The 19,298-nt window shown below is 48.7% G+C and overlaps 1 protein-coding gene across 2 annotated transcripts in view; it reads left to right on the forward strand.

Moving 5' to 3' along the window:
• Window positions 1–13,565: 13,565 nt before the first annotated feature.
• KLHL2 (kelch like family member 2) overlaps window positions 13,566–19,298 on the forward strand; it is a 208,647-nt gene continuing 202,914 nt past the window's right edge. For both annotated transcript variants that reach the window (XM_040332792.1, XM_040332800.1), the window contains exon 1: window positions 13,566–13,839. In XM_040332792.1, coding sequence (XP_040188726.1) covers window positions 13,733–13,839 — 107 coding nt within the window. In that variant the 5' untranslated portion in view covers window positions 13,566–13,732. The remainder of the gene's footprint in view (window positions 13,840–19,298) is intronic.

Raw genomic sequence — 19,298 nt, forward strand, 5'->3', positions numbered from 1 at the left:
TTTAAATAGGAGTAGGTGCAGTGGAGGCTGGTGATTCATTTATTTGGGGGGGGGGGCAAACAAATGACCCGACACCCCCCCCTCCCCACCGTGCGGTTGGTCTGTCAGTCAAACAGCCTCCCGTTCGGTCAGTCAAAATCACCGACGCTCACGCTCCCAGCACAGGGACCGGGCTCTCACCTGGAGCCCCGGGTCCCATACTAAGGCCCCTTTCACACTGGAGTTTTTCAGGCGGTTTAGTTCTAAAAATAGTGCCTAAATACCACCTGAAAAACTCCCGCCCTGCAGTCTCAATGTGAAAACCCGAGGGCTTTCACACTGAGGCGATGCGCTGGCGGGACTGATCCAAAAGTCCTGCCAGCAGCGTCTTTGGAGCAGTGTGTTTACCGCTCCTTCCCATTGAAAGCAATGGAAAACCGTGGTAATACCGCTGGCAATGCGCAGAGGCGCATTGCCGGCGCTATTAACCCTTTTTCGGCCGTTAGCAGGGGTTAATACCGCACCGCTAGTGGCCGAATACCGCCGCAATTCCGACGGTATAGCGCCGATATTTACCGCCCCAGTGTTAAAGGGGCCTAACAGTCAGGAACCTGCATTCCCGGTTCTGGGTCACCTGATCACTGTGATAGCCTCTGATTGGCCGTGTTTTCTTTCTTTCTCAATGGAGGGAGAAATAAGTTGTATCTTTCTCTCCTTCCATGAGAAAAATGTAAATAAACAAAAGTGTGTAAAAAAATAATAAAAAATTGGTTTGATCTAGGTCAGTGCCAGGCTTAGTGCTTGGGTCAAGTAAGGGTCAAAGATCCTGTTCAATATACTTTGGGCAGAATTTAACCACTTCAGCCCTGAACCATTTGGCTGCCAAATGACCGGGCCACTTTTTGTGATTAGGCACTACGTCGCTTTAACTGACAATTGCGCGGTTGTGCGACATGGCTCCCAAACAAAATTGACGTCCTTTTTTTCCCACAAACAGAGCTTTCTTTTGGTGGTATTTGATTACCTCTGCAGTTTTTATTTTTTGCGCTATAAAACAAAAAAAGAGTGGCAATTTTAAAAAAAATATTTTGTACTTTTTGCTATATTAAATATCCCAATTTTTTTTAAAAAAAAGCAATTTTTTTCTCAGTTTAGGCCGATGTGTATTCTTCTACATATTTTTGGTAAAAAAATCCCAATAGGTGTATACTGATTGGTTTCCGCAAAAGTTATAGCGTCTACAAAATAGGGAATAGTTTTATGGCAATTTTATTATTATTTTTTTACTAGTAATGGCGGTGATCTGCGATTTTTATCGTAACTGCGACTTTATGGTGGACACATCGGACACTTTTGACACATTTTTGGGACCATTGTCATTTTTACAACGAACAGTGCTATAAAAATGCACTTATCACTGTAAAAATTATACTGGCAGTGAAGGGGTTAACCACTAGGGGGCACTGAAGGGGTTCAGTGTGTCCTAGGGAGTTATTCTAACTGTTAGGGGGAGGAGATGATCACAGGGAACAGTAGATCCCTGACGTGTCGCTAGGCAAAACAGGGGAATGCCTTGTTTACAAAGGCATCCCCATGTTCTGCCTTTGCCGACCGCAATCGCGGTCTGCCCAGGAACATCGAGTTCCCAGAACTGGCAAATTTAAAGGGACGTACAGGTACACCCATTTGCCTGCCCATGCCATTGTGTAGACGTAAATGTGCGTGCGCTGGTCGGCAAGTCGCTAACCATTTTCCGACCGCATAACTGTAAATGTACATCATTACTTTGATGTTAAATGCTGGGATTATGGCCGCAGCTAGCTGCCATAACTCCAGGCAGTCAGCTTTAAGTTCAAAATGATCCCAGCAGTGAATTCACAATGGGCACATTTTGATAGGCAGTGGGAGAGGTGCTTCTTGAGCTTATGGGAGCTGTCGGTAAGCCCGGAACCGATCCAGTGCGGCCGATGGCTAGGCAGGAAGTCGATTGAAGGCAAGATAGTCAGTCACCACTCGGCTGTATGCCCTCGGAGGACTGGAGCGGCCTCCGACATCATTTCCGATCCTCGGGCAGATAAACAGGATTTTTTCTCAAAGTCAAAATGATATTTTTATTTCTATTACAAGGGATGTTTACATTCCTTGTAATAGAAATAAAAGCAATAAAAAAAAAATTAAAGGGACGGTTTAAAAATAAAAAGTAAAATAAACAATTTTCTTTTTTTTTTTAAAGCTCCCCATACATGAGCAGCGCCCGCATATGTAACTAGTGTTCAAACCACACATGTGAGTTATCACTATGATGGTTAGTGCAAGACCTCCTCTGTAGAGGCCCGTACACACGATTCGAATATCGTACGAAAAATGTCGTCGGAGGAAGTATCGTACGATAATCGAGAGCCGATTATGACAGTTCATTGGATATTATTTTATCGGACATGCATGAAAAATTTCCTCATACGATACCAAATCTTACGGTTTTCATTTAGTCAGTACAGTTGTCGTCTGAAAATACAATACAAATACATTACAACACGTGACATCACTTCCAATTTTTTTCTGTCGTATGAGAACTTAATAACCTATTAAATTTCTCCTTGAGGCTATTAAGCGATCTGTCGTATGATATTCGGATCGTGTGTACGGGACATAACTTTAGACAGGTAACTTGTAAAAATGTTGTCGCCTATGGAGATTTTTAAGTACCGTAGTTTGTCGCCTTTCCTTGAGCATGCGCAATTTTAAAGCGTTAAATGTTAGGTATCTATTTACCTGGGGTAACATAATCTTTCACATTATACAAAAAATTTTTTTTTTTTTAATTCATTAACCACTTAACCCCCGGACCATCTTGCTGCCCAAAGACCAGAGCACTTTTTGCGATTCGGGACTGCGCCGCTTTAACTGACAATTGCGCGGTCGTGCGACGTGGCTCCCAAACAGAATTGGCGTCCTTTTTTTCCCACAAATAGAGCTTTCTTTTGGTGGTATTTGATCACCTCTGCGGTTTTTATTTTTTGCGCTATAAACAAAAATAGAGCAACAATTTTGAAAAAAATGAATATTTTTTACTTTTTGCTGTAATAAATATCCCCCAAAAATATATAAAAAAACGATTTTGTTCCTCAGTTTAGGCTGATACGTATTCGTCTACATATTTTTCGTAAAAAAAAATCGCAATAAGCGTTTATTGATTGGTTTGCGCAAAAGTTATAGCGTTTACAAAATAGGGGGTATTTTTATGGTATTTTTATTAATATATTTTTTTACTAGTAATGGCGGCGATCAGCGATTTTTTTTCGGTACTGCGACATCATGGCGGACACTTCGGACACTTTTGACACATTTTTGGGACCATTGGCATTTTTATAGCGATCCGTGCTATAAAAATGCATTGGATTACTATAAAAATGCCACTGGCAGTCAAGGGGTTAACACTAGGGGGCGGGGAAGGGGTTAAGTATGTCCCTGGGTGTGTTCTTACTGTGGGTGGGGGTGGCCTCACTAGTGGAAAAAACTGATCCTCTGTTCATACATTGTCCGCACACAGCTCCCGGTCCGCTGACAGGACCGGGAGCTGTGTGTTTACACACACAGCTCCTGGTCCCCGCTCTGTAACGAGCGATCGCGTGTGCCCGGCGGCGATCGAGCCCGCCGGGCACACGCACGGGAGTCGGGGGCGCAAAGAGCCGGCGGCGCGCACGCGCCCCCTAGTGGCGTCTCAGAGAGCCGCCGTATAGCTACGGGCTCTCGCCCAGGAGAGCCGACCTGCCGCCGTATAATGACGGTGCGCGGTCGGCTAGTGGTTAAAGTGTATTTTTTCCAAAGAATTGCCTTTGCAAGACCGCTGCGCAAATAAAGTATGACAAAAAAAACGACTGCCATTTTATTTTTTTAGGACCTCTGCTAAAAAAAAAAATATATATATATATATATATATATATATAAATAATGTTTAGTTGTTCTAAGTAATTTTCTAGCAAAAAATACAGATTTTTACCTGTAAAAGGCCTGGTCTTAAAGTGGTTAAAAAAAACAATTGTATCCGTGTCAGTATGTTTTGGGTGCTATGAGTAAGCACCCGACCTTGGTGTGAAACATGTAAGCAGATACCTGTGGTTCACCTTTGTATCCATCACAAGAAATTGCACAGGAGTGCGGCCGTCCAGCCTTCTTTTCTTCTGTCAGTATGTTTTAGGTAGCATAAAAAAATAAATAAAAAAAAAAGCAAAATGCACACTATTGTTTCTAGGCTGTACTATGGGCACAAACAACAACTAACATACACACATGTGGTACTGCTGCAATCATCCGGAGCAGGAGCATGTTTTCTGGGTTGTTCTTTGGTAATAGGTTATGTTAGTAGCAAGAAATATACAGCTACATTTAAAATGAATGCATTTATTTATTATTTTGTATGTTTTGGGCCAGTTTTCCTTTGATTATAAAAATAAAAAGGGGAGATGTCCATTACCATTTACCACCAAAAGAAAGTCCAATTTGTCCTGAAAAACAAAGTATAATGCACAAGATAGATGTAATGATATGTACAGTTTTGCTAACACGTGTCAAAGTTGCAAAGTTGTGTTCAGGCATTAACATTTGTTTTACCCTCAGTTACTAAGGTGTTAAAAAATAATTGTAATTAGAGACCCATGAAGCTCCGTCTGCCGAACTGTTTTGCTAAATAACTGCCTTTGAGCACCCCTGCCTGCATTGCATCTCTATGATCTAGTCCTTACTAACTTCCGGCAGCTCTTCCACTACCCTTTCCTATGTGCTTTAAATGGCAACGTGACCTTTCCCCCATAGATCTTGCGGACTGGAGTAAGGCCTGGTCCAGCATAGCAAAATGTTCTTTTAACACTGCCACGTTGGAGGCAGCTTATATGGTTCTTCTGTGCTGGTACTGGGTCCCAGCCTGTATCGCCAAGTCAAACCCATCATGCAATGACAGATGCTTTCGGGGTTGTGGTCAACCAGGCGATGAACTGCACACATGGTGGTCTTGCCCCTGCCTTGTAAGATTTTGGTCAAGGGTCTTTGGCCTACTATCCTCCCTATTTCATGTTCCCTTCCGTAAGGACCCCAAATATGCATTACTCCATTGCCCGATCCCGGGCCTTTTTCTCTCACCAGCAGAAACTAGCCACATACTTATTTATCGCTGTCAAACGAACAATAGTGAGGGCTTGGAAAAAACCTTCTGTCTCATTTCCAGAGGTCAAGAATACCTTGAGGAGCCTTATGATCCATGAAAAAATGTCTAGCGTCCCCCACGACTCCCATGCAATACTCCTTAAAGGGGTTTTCCACCCATTTTTTAAGTTTATTAAAAGGCTTTTAATAAACTGACACTTACCTGCTCCAGCGTTACAGCGACGCGCCGGCCGGGGGTCCGCTTCCCCCCCCCCCCCCCCGGCCGGCGTCTTCATTGTCACTGTGGGCACTCGGCCGTGACAGCTTTCGGCTTCACGGCCGGGCACCCACTGCGCATGCGCGTGCGGCGCGGCCCTGCGCTGTTTGATTGGACAGGCGATCGCCTACAGGGAGGGGCTGCCAAAAGGCGATATGACGTATCGCCTTAGCAGCCCCTCGGCGGAAGGAGGAAGTGGGACAGGAAGTCCCCTTCTCCTGAAGCCCCCACTCCCCCCCCCCCCCCCAACAAAAATTACATGCCAAATGTGGCATGTAAGGGGGAGAGGAGTGGGTTAAGAGGAAGTTCCATTTTTGGGTGGAACTCCTCTTTAAGGTATGGGCCCCGTGGTGGTCCTATACACTCCTTAATCTACACCCAACTAGTCTAGGACTCCAAAGTTTATTTGACCCCATCTCCAGTCTAAGGGTCCCTCCTTTCTCTTTTCCACTCCTTCTTTGTTTCTGGGCTTTTTGCTCACTGCTCTGTTCTATTTTTTTTTTTTTTTGTTTGTTTTTTCATTGTTATAATTCTTTATTTAATTTTTTCCCCTTTCTGCGGACAACTCCGCTCCCCCTTGTCTGCCTTGGCCCCTGGGTCTCAAGGCTCAGGCATAACGCACTGACCCCCGGCCCTGGCTGGTGGGCCGGTATCAGTTTATAATCAGTACCTTTATAATATATATTTTATCATGTACTTTTACATGTACTCGTTTATGTTTCATGTCCATATCCCCTGCGTGGGAATTTGTTATCTGTTTCCCCTTTTTTCATATCTCAATAAAAACATTGTACCAGAAAAAAATATTTTAATTAAGCATATAAACCAGGGGCTTGGCAGTCTTTTACATAATTGAAAAACATGTCATTTTGATTTAAAAAAATAAATCAATGTGCTGAAAAAACAGAAAGAACTGTGTGTACAGCTGCTGTAAGTGCTTTGGAGACAATGCTGCTAGATGTGATATTCTACACTGTGAGGCATAAGCATACCATTACACACAGCTCAGTGACCCACATGAGCTATTAAGATACTTACATTGTTATATGTTTATATTGCCATGATAACATCATGCGTTTACTAACAATTTTGTAAAAATATAATTTACACTTAAATCAACAAGTGTGACAGAAGTAATGCCCATTCGGATTGGCAGCATACTGTATGCAGCACTAGGTGTGAAGATTCACTAACAATTCCAAAAATATTCCAGCCTAAGCTAGATGAGCATGTGGTTGTCTGACAGTTGTAGGAACAAAGGGCCAGATTCTCGTAGAAACGGCGTTGGCGTAGTGTAAGCCATTTACACCACGCCACCGCAACTTACTGGAGCAAGTGCCGTATTCTCCAAGCACTTGCTCCGTAATTTGCGCCGGCGTAGTGTAAATGGCCCGGCGTATGGCCGTGTAATTCAAAGGGGGCGGCTTGTATTCAAATTAAGCGCGCCCCCGTGCCGATTGAACTGCGAATGCGCCGGGCTGAAAAATATCCCAGTGCGCATGCTCCAGCTCACGACGGAAAAAAGGCAATGACGCCGACGTGAGCGTCATTGACGTAAAGTCGTATTCAAGAACGACTTAGTAAAACGACGTAACCAACGGAAAAAGACGACGCGGACCCGACCACATACTTAACATGGCATACGGCGGACTGGCGTAAGGTTACCCCTCATATAGCAGGGGTAACCTTACGCTTACGGAAACGAAGTAAACGACGACGACGCGCAAATTCGTTCGGGAATCGGCGTATCAGGCTCATTTGCATAATCAAATGAGACCTGAACGTAAACGCCACCTAGCGGTCAGCGTTGTATTGCATTTAGGATCCGACGGTGTAAGTGACTTACACCAGTCGGATCCTAGCCTAATTCCGGCGTATCTTGTTTTGTGAATACAAAACAATGATACACCGGCGGGAATTTCGAATTACGCCGGTGTATCTGTAGATACACCGGCGTAACTCTTTTGAGAACCTGGCCCAAAGGGCCAGATTCACGTAGATCAGCGGATCTATAGATCCGCTCGATCTACCTGATTTAAGATCCGCTCCCGCAAGTTTGAGAGGAAAGTGGCTAATTCACAAAACACTTACCTCCAAACTTGCGGCGGCGGATCCTAAATCCCCCGGCGGAATTCAAATTCCGCGGCTAGGGGGAGTGTACTATTTAAATCAGGCACGTTCCCGCGCCGATTTAAATGCGCATGCGCCGTCCACGAAATTTCCTGGCGTGCATTGCTCCCACTGACGACGCTTACGTAAACGACGTCCGTCCGTATTCGAGAACGACTTACGCAAACAACGTTAAAAAATTCATATTCGACGCGGGAACGCCGGCTATACTTAACATTGGCTGCGCCTGATAAAAGAAGGGGTAAGTATACGGCGGGAAAGCCGCTACGGAAATGTCGTAAGAAGACTGCGTCGGGTCCGCGTACGTTCGTGAATTTGCGTATCTCGCTGATTTACATATTATTTATCGTAAATCTGCGGGAACGCCCCTGGCGCCATTTTTAAATGGAAAAAAAGATTCGACAGTGTAACACAGTGAAACACTGTCAGATCTTAGCCCTATCTATGCGTAACTGATTCTATGAATCAGGCGCATAGATAGGACCAGTGTAAGTCAGAGATACGATGGTGTATCTGTAGATACACCGTCGTATCTCTTTGTGAATCTGGCCCAAAATGTTTTTCTTTCCCTCTTGGACATAATTCATTTCATCAATTCATAGAGACAAGCCATCAATTCCTGATCCATTGCATAAAGCATCTACCAAATTATTATGCCAATGATATTTTTCTCATTTACCTAAATAATTGATGTAAACAACAGTCAACATAATTCTCATGTTATCAACTATTAAGAGTACAATTAAAATTTTATTGAACAAACCTCCTAATGATAACAGTTTTTTTTTTTTCAAAATAAAAACGTACTCCAAATTATTACGCACAGTAAAGCCCCGTACACACGACCGGGATTCCCAGCGGTATAAAGTCCGCCGGGAACCCCAGCGGGAAAACTGAGAACCTGATCGGTAAGTTTCCCCGTGTACACGCGGCCGGGTTTCCCATCTGGAAAACTGCGGGGAGAGCTTTGGCTGGGAATCCCGGCCGTGTGTATGCTCCCTTGCAGTGTTTCCCCATAGGAAAACTGCCGGGTTTAAAACCGACGGGAATCCTGGCGGGAAAATAGAGAACAGGTTCTCTATTCTCCCGCCGGGATTCCCGGCAGTTTTCCTGTCGTGAAAACTGCGAGGAAGCATACACACGGCCGGGATTCCCAAAAGCTCTCACCGCAGTTTTCCTGGCAGGAAAACCGGTCGTGTGTACGAGGCTTTAGTTTCAAAACACTTTATAGGTTGTAAAGAACTGAAAATCGTCATTTGTTGGGTTTGCAGCATATTTACTGAAATCAAAAGCTATTTCAATCAAACTTTGAACAACATTTTAACTTTTTAAACATTTTAACAGGTCACGTTACATTTTAACATAGGACCGCTTATTTGATAGCAGCTTCACAAGTCTTGCATTCATTAAACTTGTGAGTTTTTGGACAGTTTATGCTTGAAATTGTTTGTTTGACTTTCTCTCCTTTTATCCCCATATCAGCCATTGATGCAGAGGTATTCTTTGCAGCATGAGATGGTGCATTGTCATGCATGAAGATGATTTTATTATGGAAAGCATAGTTCTTCTTTCTGTACCAGGCAAGTAAGTGATCAGTCAGGAACTCCACATACTTTGCAGAGGTCATCATTAAACCTTAGGGGGCCCCAAAGGGCTGGCCAGCTGTCTTCCCATGATTTCGGCCTAAAACATGACTCCACCACCGCCTTGCTGATGTCGCAGCCTTGTTGGAACAGGGTGACCAGGGCCGGATTCCTGACAAGGCCACCGAGGCCAGGCCTTGGGGCGGCATTGGGTGCAGGGGCGGCCGAAATCCTGTGTCAGCGTGTGTCACTCAGCCTAATTTCTATTTCCTGTGTCCCCCTGTCATCTGGCCGCCATGTTTAATGTCAGCTGGGTGGCCGGCGCTCTGTGATTGGGCAAATGGGGTCACGTGAGGCGGCGGGGCTAACCTGTCCTTAATGCTAGTGGAGTCCCGCCTCTGCTATCTTCTCCTCCTCCTCCTGACCGCAGTATCTGGGACTTATCATTCCCCATTGGTTATGGCAGACAGCCAGTGAGTGGGGCAGACAAGAGATCAGAACAAAAAAAGCAGGTGACACGAGGGAGCAGCTGCTACTGCAGTCATCCTCTGTAAGGCAAAGCCAGCACTGTGAGTTCTGCCTCTCTCCTCACAAGAAGTGCATGCCGACTTTCCTGGCTTCCTATTGGATGTGAGACTCGGACACTGAGCTGCTTCCAGTCCAATGAATCCATGCAGTACACTGCTCAGAGCTCTGCTCCTCTGCTGTTCCATGGACATGTGTGCTGTGGTAAATGGACATCTCTGGGTCACTCAGCATGTGTAACACAGTCACATAGGGCAAACTACACTCACACATAGGTAGATTCAGGTAGATGGGCGCATATTTGGGCCAGTGCATTGCCACGAAATGAGATTTGCCATCGAATGAGATGGTCCGCCTCCATCACATCCTATTGGCTCACTCCTGTCACGTGACATATTTAAACGTCAAGTATCGACGCAAACATCAGTCTCAGCTAGGCTATCATAGGGAGAGGATCTCCTCTCCCTGTGATAGCTGAAGCTGCACGGAGCTGGTGCACGGAGCTCGCTGTCATGCCTCCCCGCGAGCGCGATAGATCCACAGCGCTCGCGGGATCCCAATGCCCGATAGCGCTGTCAGCGTGCCTCCCGCCAGCGCTAACTACACCCCGCGCCCACAGCTCTACTCCCCGTCCCCCGTTAAGGCTCAGGGAACGGGGAACAGAAAGTACAGCATCGGGTGCTAATAGCGTAGACTCGCGCATGCGTATAGCACTTTTCACAGATTAGAAAATACTTTAGAACACCCTACGCTATTTGCGTAGTGCTGCGCCTGCGCACTACTACTTTACCTGCACCCGATGCTGTACTTTCTGTTCCCCGTTCCCTGAGCCTTAACGGGGGACGGGGAGTAGAGCTGCGGGCGCGGGGTGTAGTTAGCGCTGGCGGGAGGCACGCTGACAGCGCTATCGGTCATTGGGATCCCGCGAGCGCTGTGGATCTATCGCGCTCGCGGGGAGGCATGACAGCGAGCTCCGTGCACCAGCTCCATGCAGCTTCAGCTATCACAGGGAGAAGAGATCCTCTCCCTATGATAGCCTAGCTGAGACTGATGTTTGCGTCGATACTTGACATTTAAATATGTCACGTGACAGGAGTGAGCCAATAGGATGTGATGGAGGCGGACCATCTCATTCGATGGCAAATCTCATTTCGTGGCAATGCACTGGCGTAACGCAACGTATTTGCGTTACGCCGGCATAAGCCGGAGAGCAAAGTTGATGATTCACAAAGCATTTGCGCGCCAATGTGCGCCGGCCGAACCTACAGTTGGAGGCTTAAAGCGGGGGTTCACCCTGTTAAAAAAAAAAAAATGTTTTTTTTTATTAGACCATTACATTCGGCATCGTAGCGCGAGCTACGGTATGCCGGTCTTACATTTTTTATCCCCGTACTCACTGTGCTATGGCTCATTGAAGATTCCGGGGAATGGGCGTTCCTATGGTGAGAGAAGGTGATTGACGGCCGGCCCTGGCACGTCACGCTTCTCCGGAAATAGCCGAAATAGGCTTGGCTATTCACGGCGCCTGCGCATAGCCTGTGCGCAGGCGCCGTGAAGAGCCGAGACCTACTCCGGCTGTCTTCGGGGAGCGTGACGTGCCAGAGCCGGCCGTCAATCATCCTCCCTCTCCATAGGCACGCCCATTCCCCGCGGGAGTCGGATTCTTCAATGATCGATAGCACAGTGAGTACGGGGATTAAAAATTTAAGACCGGCATACCGTAGCTCGCGCTACGATGCCGAATGTAATGGTATAATGATGTGAAGGAGGGTGAACCACCGCTTTAAGCCGGTGTAAGTGGAAGTGGGTGTGAACTTATGCAAATGATTGTCTGAGCGTGGTGCAGTGGCTTACGCCTGGCCTAACTTCAACAGAGCATACGCAGTGATGTCTAAGCCGGAGTGCTTTCTTGTGCGCATGCGCGCATCTAGGTCGGCCTAACTTCCCGTTGTACGCCGGCCTATTGGCTTGCGTCAAACGCAAAAATACGCCCAGACATGCGTTCGTCCGACGCAAAATTACATCCTGCTTCCCCCCCCCCCCTGAGCTTGGTAATTTTGCCCCGGCTTTTTTTCCCCAATCTGATGGCTACTCCTGTCAACAAGAGGAAAAAAAAATGTACTGCCCAGGAGAGGGCTATCGCAGGGATGAAGGAGTTTGATGAGTACCTCCATGGCCCAGAAAGCCGTAATACCACTCGTGCCAGGAGGCAGGAGATCCTTGAGATCATTGCCACTAGGGTCAATGCCCTTGGCAATGTCCCCCGCCTTGCAAAGGACATCTTAAAAAAAAAAAATGATATGCGGCTACGTGTGCGGGAGAAGCTCGCAAAAATAAATAAACACCAGACTGGCACTGGGGGTGGACCACCCTGTGATGTGGAGCTGCCCCCCGGAGGATGAGCGGATCGCCCGGTGTCTGCATAGGGAGCAGGTGGAGTGTATTGAGGGGTTTGATTCCCGGCAAGAGGTCTTGAGGACAGGTAAGTGTGTTTTATATTTCCTATCTGGTGTGTAGCATGTGTGGGTGGGTGGGTGTGTAGCATCAGTGGCTTCTCAGGAAATCAAGGGTGCCGGCGCTGCATGAGGCAATTGATAGAGGCTAAGAAAAATGGACATCCGCACTCCAACAGACCTTTCGGTTGTCTTTATTGTAAAATCAGAACGGAAAATGCACTACAAAAATGCAACAAAAGTAGGGATAGCAGCCAACGAGTTTCACACTTTGGGTCAGTGTTTAGTCATGGCTGTACATACCCCCGGAGGGATCAGCAGGGTCTGTACATACCCCCGGAGGGATCAGCAGGGTCTGTACATACCCCGGAGTGATCAGCAGGGTCTGTACATACCCCCGGAGTGATCAGCAGGGTCTGTACACCCCCCCCCCCGGTGATCAGCAGGGTCTGTACACACACCCCGGGTGATCAGCAGGGTCTGTACACACCCCCGGGTGATCAGCAGGGTCTGTACACACCCCCCGGGTGATCAGCAGGGTCTGTACACCCCCCCGGGTGATCAGCAGGGTCTGTACATACCCCCGGAGTGATCAGCAGGGTCTGTACATACCCCCCGGGTTATCAGCAGGGTCTGTACATACCCCCGGAGTGATCAGCAGGGTCTGTACACCCCCCCCCCCCCCGGGTGATCAGCAGGGTCTGTACACACCCCCGGGTGATCAGCAGGGTCTGTACACACCCCCCGGGTGATCAGCAGGGTCTGTACATACCCCCGGAGTGATCAGCAGGGTCTGTACATACCCCCCGGGTTATCAGCAGGGTCTGTACATACCCCCGGAGGGATCAGCAGGGTCTGTACATACCCCGGAGTGATCAGCAGGGTCTGTACATACCCCCGGAGTGATCAGCAGGGTCTGTACACCCCCCCCCCGGTGATCAGCAGGGTCTGTACACACACCCCGGGTGATCAGCAGGGTCTGTACACACCCCCGGGTGATCAGCAGGGTCTGTACACACCCCCCGGGTGATCAGCAGGGTCTGTACACCCCCCCGGGTGATCAGCAGGGTCTGTACATACCCCCCGGGTTATCAGCAGGGTCTGTACATACCCCCGGAGTGATCAGCAGGGTCTGTACACCCCCCCCCCCCCGGGTGATCAGCAGGGTCTGTACATAGAGGAACTGTGTGCAGGAGGAAGGGAGGAGAGGATTTTTCCAAGTTGGGCATCCGGCATCCCATAATTCCCTACCCCATCCAAGTTATCATCCCCTAATAAAACAACAAAAATTAGCCATGGACTGATTCTCTGTGTTTGAGCTAGTGAAGGAAATGCTAAGTGACTGGCTACAGTGCATGCTGTGTGACTATGAGGAGTACACTTGTGTCATGTATTGTAGGAGCACACTGGCTGCTCTGACTCATGGGAGCGGACATGGCAGTCTTCCACAAGCAGAGGGCGCTACTGCATTCTCTAGCTCGATCCTAATTGGAGGAAAGGCGAGATCAGGATGTGGATCCAAGCTGCTAGTTGTGAGAGGTGAGCAGCTCATACAGACACAGCTGGGGGAGGATCGCAGTGCCGGGGCTCCGGAGGACTTATCTGTGGAGGGGACACAGCCGGGACACCAGCCGAGCAGTCATGGAATGAGCGGGGAGCCGGTACGGGACTCCTCTACGCCGGCCCGGGGAATGGTGCTGACATCTGCCCGGGGCTCAGCCAGCAGCATGGAGACGTCGCCTGTCACTGCAGTGTAAGGAGCCCTGTGTATGGAGGATGGATGGGGTGTACATGGCCGGGGTGGGGGTGTGCACCATGTCTCCTGGAATGGATGCTATTCTATTTGGGAGGCTGACATTTGTTGCAGTCATAGATGGAGATGAGTTCTGTTCATCCTTCCCGTGGAAGCCTATAGGGTTTGCCCCCTAGTAGGGTATAGGGTTTGCCCCCTAGTAACCTATAGGGTTTGCCACCCTAGTAGCCCATAGGGTTTGCCACCCTAGTAGCCCATAGGGTTTGCCCCCTAGTAGGGTATAGGGTTTGCCCCCTAGTAACCTATAGGGTTTGCCACCCTAGTAGCCTATAGGGTTTGCCCCCAAGTAACCTATAGGGTTTGCCCCCCCCCCCCCAAGTAACCTATAGGGTTTGCCCCCTAGTAGCCTATAGGGTTTTCCCCCAAGTAACCTATAGGGTTTGCCCCCTAGTAGCCCATAGGGTTTGCCCCCTAGTAACCCATAGGGTTTGCCCGCTAGTAACCCATAGGGTTCGCCCCCTAGTAGCCCATAGGGTTTGCCCCCTAGTAGCCCATAGGGTTTGCCCCCTAGTAGCCCATAGGGTTTGCCCCCTAGTAGCCCATAGGGTTTGCCCCCTAGTAGCCCATAGGGTTTGCCCCCTAGTAGCCCATAGGGTTTGCCCCCTAGTAGCCCATAGGGTTTGCCACCCTAGTAGCCTATCGGGTTTGCCACCCTAGTAGCCTATAGGGTTTGCCCCCTAGTAGCCCATAGGGTTTGCCCCCTAGTAGCCCATAGGGTTTGCCCCCTAGTAGCCCATAGGGTTTGCCCCCAAGTAGCCTATAGGGTTTGCCACCCTAGTAGCCTATAGGGTTTGCCCCCAAGTAGCCTATAGGGTTTGCCCCCTAGTAGCCCATAGGGTTTGCCACCCTAGTAGCCTATCGGGTTTGCCACCCTAGTAGCCCATAGGGTTTGCCCCCAAGTAGCCTATAGGGTTTGCCACCCTAGTAGCCTATAGGGTTTGCCACCCTAGTAGCCTATAGGGTTTGCCCCCAAGTAGCCTATAGGGTTTGCCCCCAAGTAGCCTATAGGGTTTGCCCCCAAGTAGCCTATAGGGTTTGCCCCCAAGTAGCCTATAGGGTTTGCCCCCAAGTAGCCTATAGGGTTTGCCCCCAAGTAGCCTATAGGGTTTGCCCCCAAGTAGCCTATAGGGTTTGCCCCCAAGTAGCCTATAGGGTTTGCCCCCAAGTAGCCTATAGGGTTTGCCCCCAAGTAGCCTATAGGGTTTGCCCCCAAGTAGCCTATAGGGTTTGCCCCCTAGTAGCCTATAGGGTTTGCCCCCTAGTAGCCTATAGGGTTTGCCCCCTAGTAGCCTATAGGGTTTGCCCCCTAGTAGCCTATAGGGTTTGCCCCCTAGTAGCCTATAGGGTTTGCCCCCTAGTAGCCTATAGGGTTTGCCCCCTAGTAGCCTATAGGGTTTGCCCCCTAGTAGCCTATAGGGTTTGCCCCCTAGTAGCCTATAGGGTTTGCCCCCTAGTAGCCTATGAGGATCACCCCCTAGTAGCCCATGAGGATTGCCGCCCCCCCTAGTAGCCCATGAGGATCGCCCTCCCCCCCCCCCCTAGTAGCCCATGAGGATCGCCCCCCCCCCCCCCCCCTAGTAGCCCATGAGGATCGCCCTCCCCCCCCTAGTAGCCCATGAGGATCGCCCTCCCCCCCCCCCTAGTAGCCCATGAGGATCGCCCTCCCCCCCCCCTAGTAGCCCATGAGGATCGCCCCCCCCCCCCTAGTAGCCCATGAGGATCGCCCTCCCCCCCCCCTAGTAGCCCATGAGGATCGCCCTCCCCCCCCCTAGTAGCCCATGAGGATCGCCCTCCCCCCCCTAGTAGCCCATGAGGATCGCCCTCCCCCCCTAGTAGCCCATGAGGATCGCCCTCCCCCCCTAGTAGCCCATGAGGATCGCCCTCCCCCCCCTAGTAGCCCATGAGGATCGCCCCCCCCCTAGTAGCCCATGAGGATCGCCCCCCCCCCCCCTAGTAGCCCATGAGGATCGCCCCCCCCCTAGTAGCCCATGAGGATCGCCCCCCCTAGTAGCCCATGAGGATCGCCCCCCCCCCTAGTAGCACATGAGGATTGCCCCCCTAGTAGCCCATGAGGATAGCCTATGGGGTCGCCCATGTCTCCTGGAATGGATGCCAATCTATGGGGGAGGCTGACATTTGTTGCAAGCATAGATGGAGGTGAGTACTGTTAATCCTTCCCGTGAGCCTATAGGGATCAGCCCCTAGTAGCTTATAGGGTTTGCCCCCTATTAGGCTATGGAGATCGCCCCTGAAAGTCTGTGTGGGTTCCATCCTCATAATCCGTAGAGATTGCCCTCCTGGGAGCCAATGGGGATCACATTGTCGTACATGTAGGGATCTCCCTGTTGTAGCCTATGGGGATCGCCTCCTTAAAACCTATAGATTGCCCCATTGTAGCCTATGGTGATCGTGCCGTCGTAGTGTGTAGGGATCGCCTCCTTGTAGTTTATGGTGATCGCGTTGTTGTAGCGATTGCCCCATGGTGGTAGCCCTTTGGGGTTGTAGCCTGTGGGGGTGCCCCCCCCCCCCCCCCCCACTGAAAGCATTTTTTTCTCCAGCATTTATTCTCATGCTTCCATATGACAGTGTTTTACAGAATCCATGGATCATTCACAGGCATGGTGCGCCCAGTGAAGGGAAATACTTCTAGTAGTTGTAAACCTCAGACATGAAATATAAACAAACCCTATATAATGTGTATTTGTCTAAATTAAGAGCGCTAAAGCCTCGTACACACGGTGTGATTGTCGGCCAACTGAGCGTCTGAGTTTTGTCTTAAGGGCGTGTTCCAGGATCTCGTCTTCAATACTAACGGTACACAATTGTCGTGCAACAAACACGAACTTAGTGACTTACCACAAGGAATTTTAGCTCTTGAGGACCAACCTTTGGGCCCGTCCTGCTAATTTTGTGCTGGGTGAGCATTGATTCCGAGCATGCGTGTTTGTACTTTTGACTTTTGTGTGACGGATTTGTTTACTGACCATCAGAAAATCAGACAACAGACCGTTGTCCTCCAAAAATGTACTATCATGTCATCCAACCGGATGTTGGACAACAGTTGTCAAAAGGAGCGTACTAACGGTCAGATTTTAGGACAACCGTCTGTCAACAGACAATCCCTTACCACAATTGGATTGTGTGTATGAGGCTTAAAGTGGAGGTTCACCCCAAAAACTAAATTTTTAACATTAGATTGAGGCTCATTTTGGGAAGCAGAATTGGGTGTTTTTTTTTTAAATCGAAGCAGTACTTACCGTTTTAGAGAGCGATGTTCTCCGCCGCTTCCGACGGTCGCATCTATCGCGTCACGATTTTCCGAAAGTAGCCGAACGTCGGTGCGCAGGCGCCGTATAGAGCCGCACCGACGTTCGGCTTCTTTCGGCTACTCGTGACGCGATGTATGCGACCGTCAGAAGCCTGTCAATCAAATAGGAACGCCCAGTCCCGAAGACCATACCCGGAAGCGGCGGAGAAGATCGCTCTCTAAAACGGTAAGTACTGCTTCGATTTAAAAAAAAACACCCGATTCCCCTTCACAAAATGAGCATCAATCTAATGTTAAAAATTGTTTTTCGGGTAAACTCCCGCTTTAAGTGTCATTTCTGTCTGCTGATTTATTCCTCTACCAGTATGAATTGCATCTGACAAGTTTTTCCTGATGGCAAGGGGGGGGAAAAAAGGTGACTGGGGAGGGAGCTCCAGCACAAAGCCTGTGAATGACAGCCTCAGCTCATGTGTGCTTTGTAAAAGAGGAAGGTGGGGGGCCCCCTCTCCAATCAGCTGTCAGGGCTCTCCTCACTGAGCTGTGCTTAGTGTGACTTCAGCTCCCAGCCCCCTTTTATTCTGACAGCTCAGACAAGCTTTATCATTTCTGCACTTTGAACAGATGTAGTGAAGAGAAGACTGCAGATAAACAAGTGCAATTTATGTAGGTGGATTTGTTTAATCTCTGTGTGTAACCTGAGACCAGTCACCTGACTGGCTATATGTGAGGGTTTCCAACCACTTTAAGCTGCCATTGCTGACCACTAATACTGCAAATGTAAGCTGTCTTGCTGATCCAGTGGCCTTGGAACTTGCTGACCAAAAGCAACAACATAGATCTGAAGTTCACTTTGCTTGTTCTCAGTCATGACTTACAGGGACATTGAACCCTCCATGTGCAGCTCCGTGTACATTCTAGAGCAGCCTAGAAGGAGAAATGTCAGAAGCCTTTACTGGCGTAATATATCTTCTGCAAAAAAACAACTCTTCCCGGCCACGCTCTAGCCGAATGACAGCTACAGCGCGGGCGCACATTTCCAGGAAGACATCTGTTGAAGTCCTTCCAGAACCCCAGGGAGCGCTCTATGATCACTCTGTCCTTCAGACACATCTGATTATAGATCGAGATAAAGGTCCAATCACAGCAGCCATTTACCATGTGATCAGCTGTGTCCAATCACAGCTCATCACATGTACACAAATGCCAGTTATTGGCATTTCCTTTCCTCTGCACTGTCACTGTGTGAGGAAAGGTAGCCCATAACCAGCTTTCTGGTGACAGGGCACATTTACACTGATAATCATTGCAGCCCCATCAGTGCCCATCAGTGTAGCCTTATCAGTGCACATTAGTGAAGAGGAAAAACAACTTCCTCCCACATAAAAAAAAAAAAAAAATCAGTGGTGATTAACTACTTGCCTACTGGGCAATTTCACCCCCGTCCTGCCCAGGCCAATTTTCAGCTTTCAGCAATGTCACACTTTGACAATTGTGCGGTCATGCAACACTGTATCCAAATTAAACTGGGTATTATTGTGTTCACACAAATGGAATTTTCTTTTGGTGGTATTTAATCGCTACTGGGGTTTTTATTTTTTGCTAAACCAACAAAAAAGGTAAAAAAATAAAAATGTTCATAGTTAAACATTTTGCAAACAGGTAATTTTTCTTCTTCATTGTGTGCTGATTAGGCTGCACTTATGGGCGGTGCTGATTTGCACTGGTAGGTGGCACTGGTGGGCACACGAGGCGGCAGTGGCTCTCGGTGTGCAGGACTGATATCCCTCTGACAGAAGCTGGTGATTGGCTATTTTTTTTTCTCACACAATTACTGGCTCTGTTTACATCACGTGATCAGCTGTCATTGACTGACAGCTAATCGCATGGTAAGGGGTCGGGATTGGCCCTTTACTCTGATCTATGCTCAGCCTGAACACAGGGCAGCCCCCGCAAGCAGCTTATGCACGGGATGCCCTCTTGGCAATTTAGGCCCGCGCTGTGACCATCATTTGGCTATAGTGTAGGCGCGAAGGGGTTAAATACCATTGCACAGAGCATGCAAGGATAACATGTTGCTATTTTACCGCTTGATCTTTGGGAGATTTAACCCCCCACCACCCTTTAAGACCAT

The sequence above is a fragment of the Rana temporaria genome, chromosome 1 (genome assembly GCF_905171775.1).
Source record: "Rana temporaria chromosome 1, aRanTem1.1, whole genome shotgun sequence".
Taxonomy (NCBI): Eukaryota; Metazoa; Chordata; class Amphibia; order Anura; family Ranidae; genus Rana; species Rana temporaria.